This window comes from Nyctereutes procyonoides, unplaced genomic scaffold, assembly GCF_905146905.1.
Source record: "Nyctereutes procyonoides isolate TBG_1078 unplaced genomic scaffold, NYPRO_anot_genome, whole genome shotgun sequence".
Lineage (NCBI taxonomy): Eukaryota > Metazoa > Chordata > Mammalia > Carnivora > Canidae > Nyctereutes > Nyctereutes procyonoides.
Window position 1 is genome coordinate 57,919,097 of NW_026575131.1, and position 11,991 is coordinate 57,931,087.

The 11,991-nt window shown below is 66.2% G+C and overlaps 1 protein-coding gene and 1 non-coding gene across 3 annotated transcripts; one reads left to right on the forward strand and one right to left on the reverse strand.

Annotated features, from left to right (window-relative positions):
• Positions 1–107, reverse strand: LOC129522626 (U6 spliceosomal RNA). Its single transcript, XR_008666927.1, has one exon. It is a non-coding gene; the product is annotated as a U6 spliceosomal RNA (small nuclear RNA).
• Positions 108–400: 293 nt separating this feature from the next.
• MED16 (mediator complex subunit 16) lies at positions 401–11,601 on the forward strand. 2 transcript variants are annotated; one of them, XM_055343360.1, is made up of 15 exons: positions 401–485; positions 969–1,128; positions 2,342–2,449; positions 2,772–2,941; positions 3,308–3,739; positions 4,233–4,338; positions 5,961–6,116; positions 6,246–6,457; positions 7,287–7,493; positions 7,695–7,905; positions 8,204–8,337; positions 8,682–8,874; positions 9,207–9,423; positions 10,480–10,563; positions 11,052–11,601. In XM_055343360.1, the coding sequence occupies exons 2-15, from the start codon at positions 996–998 to the stop codon at positions 11,176–11,178; spliced, it is 2,490 nt and encodes an 829-aa protein (XP_055199335.1). In that variant the 5' UTR covers positions 401–485; positions 969–995; the 3' UTR covers positions 11,179–11,601. The 2 variants fall into 2 exon arrangements, 1 of the variants encoding a protein (XP_055199335.1); XR_008666849.1 differs by lacking the exons at positions 10,480–10,563; positions 11,052–11,601 and having other exon boundaries at positions 8,682–8,993; positions 9,207–9,342.
• The last annotated feature ends 390 nt before the right edge of the window (positions 11,602–11,991 follow it).

The window sequence follows — 11,991 nt, forward strand, 5'->3', positions numbered from 1 at the left end:
CAAAATATGGAACGCTTCACGAATTTGCGTGTCATCCTTGCGCAGGGGCCATGCTAATCTTCTCTGTATCGTTCCAATTTTAGTATATGTGCTGCCGAAGCGAGCACGAACTGCAGGGCGGCCCAGCCGGTATTTATAGTGCCAAGATGACATCACTTTACACAAGGGGTGAACTTTTTGTACACCACGGTCAGCGACCTCTCTCTTCTTCTATACTCCCAAAGCAGGTAGCGTAGCCAGATTGAATCCTTCGCTGAGGTGGGAAAGTGCAGGCCGTGCTACCAACTAGAACTCAGGTGGCTGCCGGGACGCCATGAAGAGTCGTATGCAAATGAGCCGGGAGTGGGGCGGGGCGGGGTGGTCGCCGCCTTCCCAGGAGTCTCTGGGGCGCGGTCGCGCTGCGCGGGCGACTCGTCGGTCGCGGGCAAGATGGCGGCGCCGGGGCCGCGGAGCTAGGGCGGGTGTGGGCCGCGGCCGCCTGCTCGGTGAGCGCGGGGCTGGGGCTCGGGGGGCCGCCCGCGGGGTTGCGGGGCGGCTGGGGGCGTCCGGGGGCCGGCGGGGGCGGGGCATGGCGTCCGCGTCGGGGCTCGGGGGACACGGCGGGGCTGAGCGGACTCGTAGCGCCCCGGGCCCGGGGTCAGGACGTGGCCCGCCTCCGGCGCGGGGGCGCGGGGGGCCGCCGGGGAGCTCGGCGCCTGTGGCTCCGCTGCAGGAGGGGTCCGGGTGCCCCCCTGCGCCCCCCTGGGGACCCCCCTGGGGTGGAGGCCTCCGGGCCCCGCCGCCGGTCCTGCCCCGCCCCCCTCGCTCATCTCTCCGGCCGCGGCGGCCCCTCCCCAAGCAGCTGTGCCGCACGCCGGTGTTGACCCCCGCTGAGGCCTCCCTCGAGCCCCGGGGGCGGGGACTGGGTTCATCTCGGCGCCCCGCAGGCAGCGGGGAACCACGCGATGACCCAGCCCGCCCTCCCGCAGGAGGGACCTGTGGCCTGCGGGCACGCGATGGATCTGGCCTACGTGTGCGAGTGGGAGAGGTGGCCCAAGAGTACCCACTGCCCGTCAGTGCCCCTGGCCTGTGCCTGGTCCTGCCGCAACCTCATCGCCTTCACCACTGACCTGCGGAACGACGACCAGGGTGCGCCTCCTTGCCCCCTGCCCAGCCCCCCTGCCCCAGCGTCCGCGCTGGGGGGACTCTGGGTCTCCAGGCGTGCCTGGGAGCTGCGCCTCACCCATGTGGCCCTCTCAGGGTTTTGTCATGCAAAACCGACGGGTGGCGAGGACCCTGACCTCACAGGCGTGCAAAGGGCAGGTGCACCGCTCCTGCGCCTGGCGTTGGGGCTGGGGCAGGTGGGACCCCGGAATCACCCCTTCGGGTTGGAATGGGGCCTGGGGTGTGTGGTCCACTAGGGCTGAGAGCCCTGAGCCCCAGTTTCCCAGACTGTACGTTTGCATCTTGCTTTTAATATTTTTTTTTTCTCCCTCTTTATTTATTTACGATAGTCACGGGGCGGGGGGGGGGGGGGGGCAGAGACACAGGCAGAGGGAGAAGCAGGCTCCATGCACCGGGAGCCCGACGTGGGACTCGATCCCGGGTCTCCAGGATCGCGCCCGGGCCAAAGGCAGGCGTCAAACCGCTGCGCCACCCAGGGATCCCGCATCTTGCTTTTAGAAGCTTTGAAGTTAAAAAAGTAAAAAGAAAAGAAGGTTTGAAGTTGCTTTGCGGGGCCCTGTTTTCTGTGTGTTGTTTAAGTAACACGTATCTGTTGGAGGAAACTAGGAAAGCGGAGGAACTTAGAATAAGGAAAAAGAGCCGTGGAGAGATGCCCGTTGTTAGCATTTGGGGGCGTTTTCTTGGAGTTTTCTGATTTCTTTTTCTTTCTTCCTTTCCTTTTTTTTTTTTTTTTTTTTTTTAAGATTTTTGTTTGTTTATTCAAGGTGGGTAGCAAGAGAGAGAAGGGGGTGTGGGGGGAGAGAGAGGCAGGTTCCTCGCTGAGCAGGGAGCTCGATGTGGGGCTCCATCCCTGGACCACGGGATCATGATCCGAGCCGAAGGCTGACGCTCAGCCAGCTGAGCCAACCACACGCCTCTCTGTGTTTCTTTTAAAAACACGGTCACACTGGTGGCAAGGTCACAGGCCTGCTGTGGTCTCCAGAGGGAACCCAGGAACACAAAGGCCGTTCCTTGTTGGCAGCAGGGCGCTCTACGTGGTTAGCGGTAGCGCAGCTCCCTGCCGTCCCCGTGGGGTAGATCGTTCGCTGGCATCCTCTCTGAGCCGTCCTGGGGTCCTCAGAAGCTCCAGGGTTGGGGCTTCTGGGGGTTGCCGTGCTGACTGCGCTGTCCTCCGCAGACCTCACCCGCATGATCCACATCCTGGACACGGAACACCCCTGGGATGTGCACTCCGTCAACTCAGAGCACAGCGAGGCTATCACCTGCCTCGAGTGGGACCAGTCAGGTGAGGAGGAGCCTGGGGACAGGTCGTCCTGCATGGCTGAGGGAGACAGTGATGCTCCTCCTTGACCCTGAATCTCAGGGTCACAACACGCTCTGTCTTCCTGGTCACATCCCCCGAGTCCACGTCTGGGACTTGGAGCCTCAGCCTGTGGCTCTGTGGCCGCTGCTCTTCGCATCCAGTGCGCACACTTGTTTCGGGAACGCACCTCGTGCCACTGCCCTGTTGTGCTGCCACCAGGCTGCTTCTCCCGGGCCCCGGACGTGCTACCAGTAGCTGCCCCTGCCCACGGGGAGGGTTTGCAATGCAGGTTTGCCCCCAACAGGCTCCCGGCTCCTGTCGGCTGATGCTGACGGGCAGATCAAGTGCTGGAGCATGGCGGACCACCTGGCCAACAGCTGGGAAAGCCACGTGGGCAGCCTGGTGGAGGGTGACCCCATCGTGGCCCTGTCCTGGCTGCACAACGGCGTGAAGTTGGCACTGCACGTGGAAAAGGTGGGTGTCCCGGCTGAGCAAGCGCATGCAGTCGGTGACGCGTTCACCTGCCTGTCCTCCTGCTCTCTGCCGCCTCCTCTCCCTCCACCTGCATCCTTTGGTTTTCTAGTCCTGGGCCGAACGCCTGCTTGCAGTCAAGCTGTGAGCACCCGTGTCCTCGGTGAGCCGCCGTGCGACGACGGTGGTTCTCAGAGCTCCGCGCGCTGTGGTTCCATAACGTCCCGCAGTGACTCCTTCTGTACCTCCGGGGCGGGTGGGGGAGTTGTCAGGTCACAAAGGGCAGACCCCTGAGGCGGGGCAGGGTGGTGCTCTCAGCTGGGGGGGCTTTGGCAGCAAACGGACCCCTTGCTCCCTCTCCCCCCGCAGTCAGGGGCCTCCAGCTTTGGAGAGAAATTTTCCCGTGTCAAATTCTCACCGTCCCTCACGCTGTTTGGCGGCAAGCCTATGGAGGGCTGGATCGCCGTGACTGTCAGCGGCCTGGTCACCGTGTCCCTGCTCAAGCCCAGCGGGCAGGTGCTCACGTCAACGGAGAGTCTGTGCCGGCTGCGCGGCCGTGTGGCCCTGGCTGACATCGCCTTCACGGGTGGCGGCAACATCGTGGTGGCCACCGCAGACGGCAGCAGCGCCTCCCCGGTGCAGTTCTACAAGGTGTGCGTGAGCGTGGTCAGCGAGAAGTGCCGCATCGACACCGAGATCCTCCCGTCGCTCTTCATGCGCTGCACCACGGACCTCAACCGCAAGGACAAGTTCCCCGCCATCACCCACCTCAAGTTCCTGGCCCGCGACATGTCGGAGCAGGTGCGCCCTACTGGGGGGCGCTCCCCCAGCTGCAGCAGCTCCACACGCTTGTCATCTTGAGTTGGGTCAGGAGTCTGATGCAGGCCTCATGATGCTAAAACCCAGGCGTGGACGGGGGGGCCGGTCACCCCTCGTCTTCCCCGAGGCCCCAGGGAGACCCCCTCCTGCCCTCCCCCTTCCAGGGGTGCCCCCTTCCCAGCCTGCAGCCCCTCCTCCGTCCTCACCACCAGCAGTGCAGGGTCTGCCCATCTCTGGGGCTCCCCCCCCTCCCTCTCGGGGGGACCTGGTGAGGATGCTGGGCCCCAAGGCCTACGGGGTCCCGGGACTTAGATAGGGACATCTTTGGGGTCATTTTTGGTGGTCACCCAGGACTCCAGCATAGCCACGTGTCAGTAAGGCCCCCAACTTCGTGGAGCCCTGGTAGTTTCCTCGGCTCCCACTGCGATCTGCGGGTGACGTCTCCATTCCAGCTCCGCCGTCCCCTGCACCCCAGGTGCTCCTGTGTGCGTCCAGCCAGACAAGCAGCATCGTGGAGTGCTGGTCCTTGCGGAAGGAGGGGCTGCCTGTGAACAACGTTTTCCAGCAGATCTCACCTGTGGGTGAGTCTCCCCGTTCCCGGGGGCGCTGGGCTTCCAGAGCAGGAGCTGCCCCGAGCAGCTGCACGATGTCGGCCCCCCTCCTCGTACGTGCTCTGCGGCCACTTCCCGTCCCGGAGAGCCTGTGGTCCTGAGGCTCAGAGACGCGAGTGCTGCCCGCCGTCCCACAGGCGAGTGGCCTGCCTGTCTCACCCTGACCCTCCTGGGGGAGCATGTGGCTGCTTGAGAGAACAGCAGTGCAGAGGTCCTGGGGCAGAGGCCAGGAGCCAGTGCGGCCCAGCCCGGCGGGGGCGGGGCACAAACCGGCATCGCAGCAGGGCTGGGGGTACACGCGGCCCCCTGGCTGCAGGGGGTGCTCAACCCTAAAAACCAGAGAGTCCTCTGCAAACTCTGGTTTATGGTCACGGCCCGACTGAGCGTGTCTGCAGCTCATGCACGGGCTCGCCTCCCCCTCCCCTATCCCGCATCCGTGTGAAACCCCCCGCTCCAGACACCGACCCCCCCCCCCCCGTGGCCCCCGGGACGTGCCGGCCCAGCCTGACCGCACATGAAGCCCCTGGACGCCCCCAACCCCAGAGCTGAGAGCGGATGAAGCCTCCACAGGGCTACGTGCAGGGATGGCCTCCCGTGGGGGGCAGCCCGGCTCTGTGCCGATGGGCCTGGTGGGCCGTGCAGGAGGGGGCGACCACCGAGGAAGCTGTCGAGGCCCCGCGGCTCCTGTCCCCTGCAGTGCGGGGCGACTAATGACCGTGAAGAGGCTCCCAGCTCCCCTCCCACAGAGCCCCCTCCTCCGTGAGCTTGGTGGCGGCGCGTGACTGCTGTGGTGGGCAGGGCCACGGGGTGCAGCCCCCGCTCCCAGCACACAGGGCACCCGGCACCAGGGCCAGCCTGGCCACATAGCATTGGTGCCACGTGGAGGTGCAAGTGGCTCTGGGCGGCCTGGCCCACACGTGCTCCCTGGACATCGCTGTGGTTACCGTTAAGCTCTAGCCTCCGGGTGGGACAGAGTCACGCTCTGTGGCCTGAGGCATCTCGGTGCTCTCTGGCCTCAGTTTCCCCTGGGGGACAGCGCTTGCCGGGACTCCCTCCCTGGGCTGGCAGAGGGTTTATAGTGGTGACATGCCGTCAGGACCCAGCTCTCGAGGCGGAGGGGTCGGGGAGCTGTGATGGTCAGGTGTCCCCGAGCGACAAGCCCACCCACTCTGGCTCAGAACCGCAGCTCCAGGCTGTCCTGGGAGGGGCCGCCTCCCCTGCCCCGCGGCTGGCCTGCCTGCTGTCAGCTGCCGGGCGCCTCGTCGCCCCCCACCACGCGAGTGTCCCTGGGCTTGCCCGGGCACGTCCCGGCGCGTGTGCACCGTGAGTCTGCTCGCGTCACATTTGCCCACAGCCACTGGCCACGCCTGGGTTCATGGAAACCACTCCGGCAGTTGGGGGGGTCCTCGCCACGAGGCTGTGGTGCCGGGCGTCCACGTGTGGCCCCAGCCTTACCAGGCTGGCAGGGTCCGGGGGTGCCGCCCTCGTCGGGGCCCCGGGTCCAGTGGGGGCATGGCAGCCTCGCCCCCCGGGCAGGGGTGCGCCCCGCTGGGGTCTCATCCTGCTCTGTTTCCTGTCCGCCCCGTTTTCAGTTGGCGACAAACAGCCCATGATTCTGAAATGGCGGATCCTGTCTGCCACCAACGACCTGGACCGCGTGTCTGCCGTGGCGCTGCCTAAGCTGCCCATCTCGCTCACCAACACTGACCTGAAGGTGGCCAGCGACACCCAGTTCTACCCCGGCCTCGGTACGGCCGCCGGGACGCCCCCTCTCCCTCGGGTAGCCCCTCCTTGCCGTCAGGGCTGGGCAGGCACCCGAGCTGCCACCGGCGCCCCCAGCCCTCCGCACGCCTGAGCCGCACGCATCCCGCCCGCAGGGCTGGCCCTGGCCTTTCACGACGGCAGCGTCCACATCGTGCACCGGCTGTCGCTGCAGAGCATGGCTGTCTTCTACAGCTCAGCGGCCCCACGCTCCGCGGACGAGCCGGCCATCAAGCGCCCACGGACCGCCGGCCCCGCTGTCCACTTCAAGGCCATGCAGCTCTCCTGGACCTCTCTGGCCCTGGTCGGCATCGACAACCACGGGAAGGTAAGCTCAGAAGCCACCTGCCTGGGCGGGCCCTGCTGCTTGTGGCCCGAGACTCCTCACCTCTGCCCCCCGGGGTCACGCAGGACAGCTCTGGCCTGTCATGTGCACGCAGCAGGTGCTCGGTACGCAGGAGCCCTGAGGACGGTGGCTCTCCACCACGTCCACCTGCTAGAATTGAACAGGTGCCGCATGTGAGGCTTCTGCGGGTGCGCGGTGCGCGTCCTTCCTGCCGCGGGACCCTGGCTGGGCCCTGCCGATGGGCGAGCTGGGCACGCTCCCCCCCTCATCCCCGTGCGGCCCGGCCCCCGCCTCCCACACGGACTCTGGACAAACTCGGCTTCTGAGTCGCTTTTCTTCGAGACCTGTGCCTGCCTCTGGGTCTTGTCTGCCCCGTCCTGGGCGTGTCCCCACGGTGTCCTAGTGTCCATGAGGCCGGCCAGCCCACAGGCCTCTCCTCGCGGGAGGAGCCGTGCTCCTGCAGAGCAGGGGCTGTGTTTGCGGGGACCCCGCGGCCCTCGGTGGACCTGCCGCTTAGCCTGACAACAGGCCCAGTGCCTGGAACGCCCGCGGGGGTAGCGAAGCCCCCGGCTGTTTGGGGAAGCTCTGCTGTGGCAGAGACGGAGCACCCGCGGCTTCCCTGTGCCAGCCTCCGCCTCAGCACCTCTGCGGCTGCCACCTGCCCCCAAGGGCTGGACCCGAGGCCCCGGGGGGAGCTGGGAGCCTGGGGTCACTGGGTGCAGGGTGGGCTGCAGGTGCGTCCAGCACTCCCCATCCCTGCGCGAGGACGCCGCTGGCTCTGGCCTCACCGGGTGCCTCCCTCTCCCGGCAGCTGAGCATGCTCCGCATCTCGCCGTCCATGGGCCACACGCTGGACGTGAGCCTGGCCCTGCGGCACCTGCTCTTCCTGCTGGAGTACTGCATGGTGACCGGCTACGACTGGTGGGACACGCTGCTGCACGTGCAGCCCGGCATGGTGCAGAGCCTGGTGGAGAAGCTGCACGAGGAGTACACGCGCCAGAACGCGGCCCTGCAGCAGGTAGCGCACTCGCGGGGCGTGCAGGCCACTCTCCCTCCCCGTCAGCTCTCCGTCTCCAGCCTTTTCTGTGGGAGATTAGGGCCCGTGGGAAGGGTGGGCCCCACTTGCCCTGCACAGTCACCTCCACCCTGCTCTGGGGAGCTGCTTCCCGGGCCCCGTGGGGTGCCCCTGCCCGCTCCCACCACCCGCCCCCCACCCCAGGTCCTGTCCACCCGGATCCTGGCCATGAAGGCCTCCCTGTGCAAGCTGTCGCCCTGCACGGTGGCCCGCGTGTGCGACTATCACGCCAAGCTCTTCCTCGTGGCCGTCAGCTCCACGCTCAAGTCACTCCTGCGCCCTCACTTCCTCAACACACCTGACAAGAGCCCTGGCGACCGGCTGACGGAGGTCTGCACCAAGATCACTGACGCCGGTGGGTCCTGGCCTGCCCGCAGAGAGCAGCCTGTGCCCTGGGGACGCTTGACGGCCCTCAGTGTCCACCGGGCACCAGGCGTGGGGTGGGCCTGGTCATCACAGGTGGGCAGAGGCGTCCCAGCGTCCACGGGGCTGACCCCAGAGGGATGTGCTGTCCCCACGGGGGGGGGGGTCCCTCTAAGGCCCAGGCCTGGCTCGCTGCCGGGGCTACGGGGCTGGGGATGGGACCAGGCATCCCCGTGGGCACGGGGCACTGCGAGGCCCCGTGGGTGTGGCTGACTGCCTCCGTCCTGCAGACATCGACAAGGTCATGATCAACCTGAAGACGGAGGAGTTTGTCCTGGACATGAACACGCTCCAGGCGCTGCAGCAGCTGCTGCAGTGGGTGGGGGACTTCGTGCTCTACTTGTTGGCCAGCCTGCCCAACCAGGTGCGGCCCCCGGCTGCGTCCAGGCCCCCCCGGCGCCGCCCCCCCACCCCCCCCCGCTGGCCGCTGCCCCACCCTCCCTGCCGCACACCTGCCCCAGTCCCAGGCCACGAAGGCTGCTGAGTGCATCTCCCACCTCAGGTTCAAATCCACGGCAGCCCTAGCCATGGTCCCCACATCCCCGCCAAGCCCCACTTTGTCCTTGCACACACGTTAGCCGCCGGGGGTAACCGCATGGTGGCCAGGTGCTGGACCCGCTGATTGTTCCGGAATGCCCGGGCCCAGGGCTGCCCTGGTCTGACTCCTGCATGCTCTGAGGGGTCCAGCCCGAGCTCCTCTCCCCACAGGGCTCCCCGCTGCGGCCGGGACACAGCTTCCTGCGGGACGGCACCTCGCTGGGCATGCTGCGCGAGCTGATGGTGGTCATCCGCATCTGGGGTCTGCTGAAGCCCAGCTGCCTGCCCGTGTACACGGCCACCTCGGACACCCAGGATAGCATGTCCCTGCTCTTCCGCCTGCTGACCAAGCTCTGGATCTGCTGTAAGACTGCACTCCTCAGCTCATCCCCCCACCAAAATACAAGTCCTGGCTGACAGCTCCCGTCCCCCACCCCGTCAGACTGTCCTGGCCGCCAGCGCCCAGCACAGATGCTCATGAAGGTCAGCACCTGTTTGCTGGTCTGGTGTCACCGGGCCGCATGTTTCTGGTAGGCTGTTCTCTCGTCCCTGGATCCCTGAGGCCAGGAGGGGTCCCGGCTCTCGCTGCGCGCTCCTGACCCAGGACATGACCCAGGCACCCAACGGTGCCTCCGGGTGGGCAGTGCTCTGGGCAGGGCCGCGGCACGCAGCTCCCCCATGGTCCCCTCCCCGCAGGCCGTGACGAGGGCCCCACGAGCGAGCCGGACGAGGCGCTTGTGGACGAGTGCTGCCTGCTGCCCAGCCAGCTGCTCATTCCCAGCCTGGACTGGCTCCCCGTCAGCGACGGGCTGGTCAGCCGCCTGCAACCCAAGCAGCCCCTGCGCCTGCACTTCGGCAAGGCGCCCACTCTGCCCACCAGCGCCAGCACCCTGCAGCTGGACGGCCTCATCAGGTGCGTGCCCGCCTCTGCCCCATGGCCCCTGTGTGCACCGGGCAGCTGCTGCCCTCTGACCTGTACCCTGTCGCGGCCTCGGGACCCTTGCTCAGCCGGTCACTCCTCCGCTCCCACCTGTCTCCATCCCTGCCTTGGGTCATCTGTGTGACATCACCGTCTGTCTGGTCCGTCACTCCTGCGTGACACACTTGCCTCCAGCTCCCCCTCAGGGCTCTAGCATGTACTGCGTGGCCCCGGTGGACAAACCATTGCCCCAGGCGGGGTGTTCCCACAGCCGAGGGGCGGCCTCCAGAGCCGGTCACGGGCAGCTGCTGTTGGATGGTGTGGACTCAGCCCGTGCTGCCCAGTGGCGCACGGGCAGGGTTTTATCCCCACTCTTTAGGCAGGACAGGTGTCCCGACCGTCAGACGAGGCACTTCCTCATTTCAGGCCACCGGGTGGACCGTCGTGCATGAACTCCCCACGCGGTCTGTGTCTTTGGGTAGAAATGTCAGAAGGCAGCAGCGAGCCAAAGGAAGGAGGGTGGGGCCCTGTGGCCCCTCTGGGTGAAGGGCTTCGAGCACCCAACCCTCTGCATCTTCCTTCTCATCTCGCGGAGGGAGGACCGGGTTTGCATTTGAGTTTCAGGAAAAACCTGAACACAGGAGGGGCTGATGGGACCCCCGGGTGGCTCAGCAGATAAGTGTCTCCCTCGGCCCAGGATGTGACCCCAGGGTCCTGGGATTGAGTCCTGCATCAGGTTCCCTGTAGGGAGCCTGCTTCTCTCTCCATCTGTGTTTCTGCCTTTTTCTGTTTCATGAGTAAATGAATGAAATCTTTAAAAAAAAAAAAAAAAAAAAAGAGGGAGTTGCTGATCACAGGGAGGTTTTAAACTCATTGTTCTGGAAACGTTTTAAGATATCTGATATCTTACACCCCGCCCAGGCCCCCCCCCCCCCCGTGCTGAGGCTTCTAGAGGGGCCAGTGTGTCCGCAGGCAGAGGGCCCGCACGTCAGAGGTAGGTCTGTGTGTGCGTGGACCTCTGAGCTGCTCCCGGTCTCTCTCATCCGCCAGGGCGCCAGGCCAGCCCAAGATCGACCACCTTCGGAGGCTGCACCTGGGCGCCTACCCCACAGAAGAGTGCAAGACCTGCACCAGGTGAGTGCTGCCCACGGCACCCAGACACTGCCTCGGGGCTAGGTGTGTCCCCCACGAGCCGTGGGTCATGGGAGCACCTCCCATGCAGGCGCCAAGGCTGCCTTGGGCATCAGTGCTGAGCAGGTGCCTGGGCACAGGTGACCACGGGGCCTACACCTGCCCCAGGGGAGCTCCCAGGAGCCCAGCAAGTATAGAAATGCAGCCCAGGCCCTTTGCAAATACAACCCCGGTTGTTGCCAGACAACCCTGGATGCAGGTCTCGCGGCTCCAGGGTCCCAGTGCTAGGGAGCAGCCCGGCCAGGACTCAGACCCTAGCCTCTCGGGGTGAGGGAGCCATGCCTGAGCTGCGGTGCAAGCACGTGGAGCAGCTCCCTCGGGGCTGGGGGTGGCGCAGGGAATGGCATTGGGGGGGACGCAGGTGCAGAGGCCCAGTGGCAGGTGGAAGGAGACCCCCACCCAAGGCCTCGCCCGCCTGGCTCTGCCTGCAGGTGCGGCTGCGTCACCATGCTCAGGTCGCCCAATAAGACGACGGCCGTCAAGCAGTGGGAACAGCGGTGGATCAAGAACTGCGTGTGCGGGGGTCTCTGGCGGCGGGTGCCCCTCAGCTACCCCTGACTGGGCCTCACGGTGACAACATTCCACACTCTGGGCCGCGTCCGCTGAAGCCTGTGCCCATCACTGCACGGGCAGGGAGGACACGGCCTGCAGCCTCAGGCGCCCGTGCCCCAGCGGGCTCTGGTGTCTCTGCCTCGGAGCCTGACGGCGACTCACGTCCCCTGTGCCAGGTGGTGACCCAGACAGGCCTGTGGCTCACGGCCTCGGGCAGGACCACAGCGCACCTGCTGCCCTGCCTGGCCCCCAGGCCCCCAGTGGCCCTGCTGGGTGTCCCAGGTCCAGGCTCCCAGGAGCCAGGATAGCCCAGTCTGTGGGGGCGCTGCTTCCGTCCCCTGACCTGTTTTGCCAGCACACCGGGTGGTTTTGGCCTCAACAGGGCCAATAAACGTGCTCCCGGGTCACAGGTGCCCTGTTGGTGCTACAGCTCTGGGCTCCCGTGTGTCACTGTCTCGCTCTGTCTGCATTAATGGAGCGCCTACTGCGTGCCAGTCACAGGACCCTGCAGGGAGCCGCAGGCTCGGGGTGGGGAGGCTTGTTTGCTTGTCTCCACTTTGACCCCCCCCACACACACCCCATGGGCTGCTCTGGCCCCTGGTTTCTGGAAGCTCAGGCCTGGTCCCCCCGGGGGTCCCGCCTTCTGCCCACAAACACTTTTCCCCAATTACGTCCTGCTGTGTCCTGCTCCCCGGGCCTCCAGGCAGCGCGGCCGCCCTGCTGAGCGCTAATTGGCTCTTGCTGGGAGGCTCAGGTGAGCAGGCGGGGTGGACGCCGTGCGTGTGCAGTTTCTGGGGCTGGTGGGAGCTCCGGGGGCGC

What these genes read in the sequence shown, in the direction of transcription:
- MED16 (XM_055343360.1), top strand. Translation starts at nt 996, where the DNA reads ATGGATCTGGCCTACGTGTGCGAGTGGGAGAGGTGGCCCAAGAGTACC. An exon ending in AGAACGCGGCCCTGCAGCAG is followed by an intron (nt 7,494 to 7,694) that starts GTAGCGCACTCG and finishes CCCCCACCCCAG; the next exon opens with GTCCTGTCCACCCGGATCCT. An exon ending in CAGCTGGACGGCCTCATCAG is followed by an intron (nt 9,424 to 10,479) that starts GTGCGTGCCCGC and finishes CTCATCCGCCAG; the next exon opens with GGCGCCAGGCCAGCCCAAGA.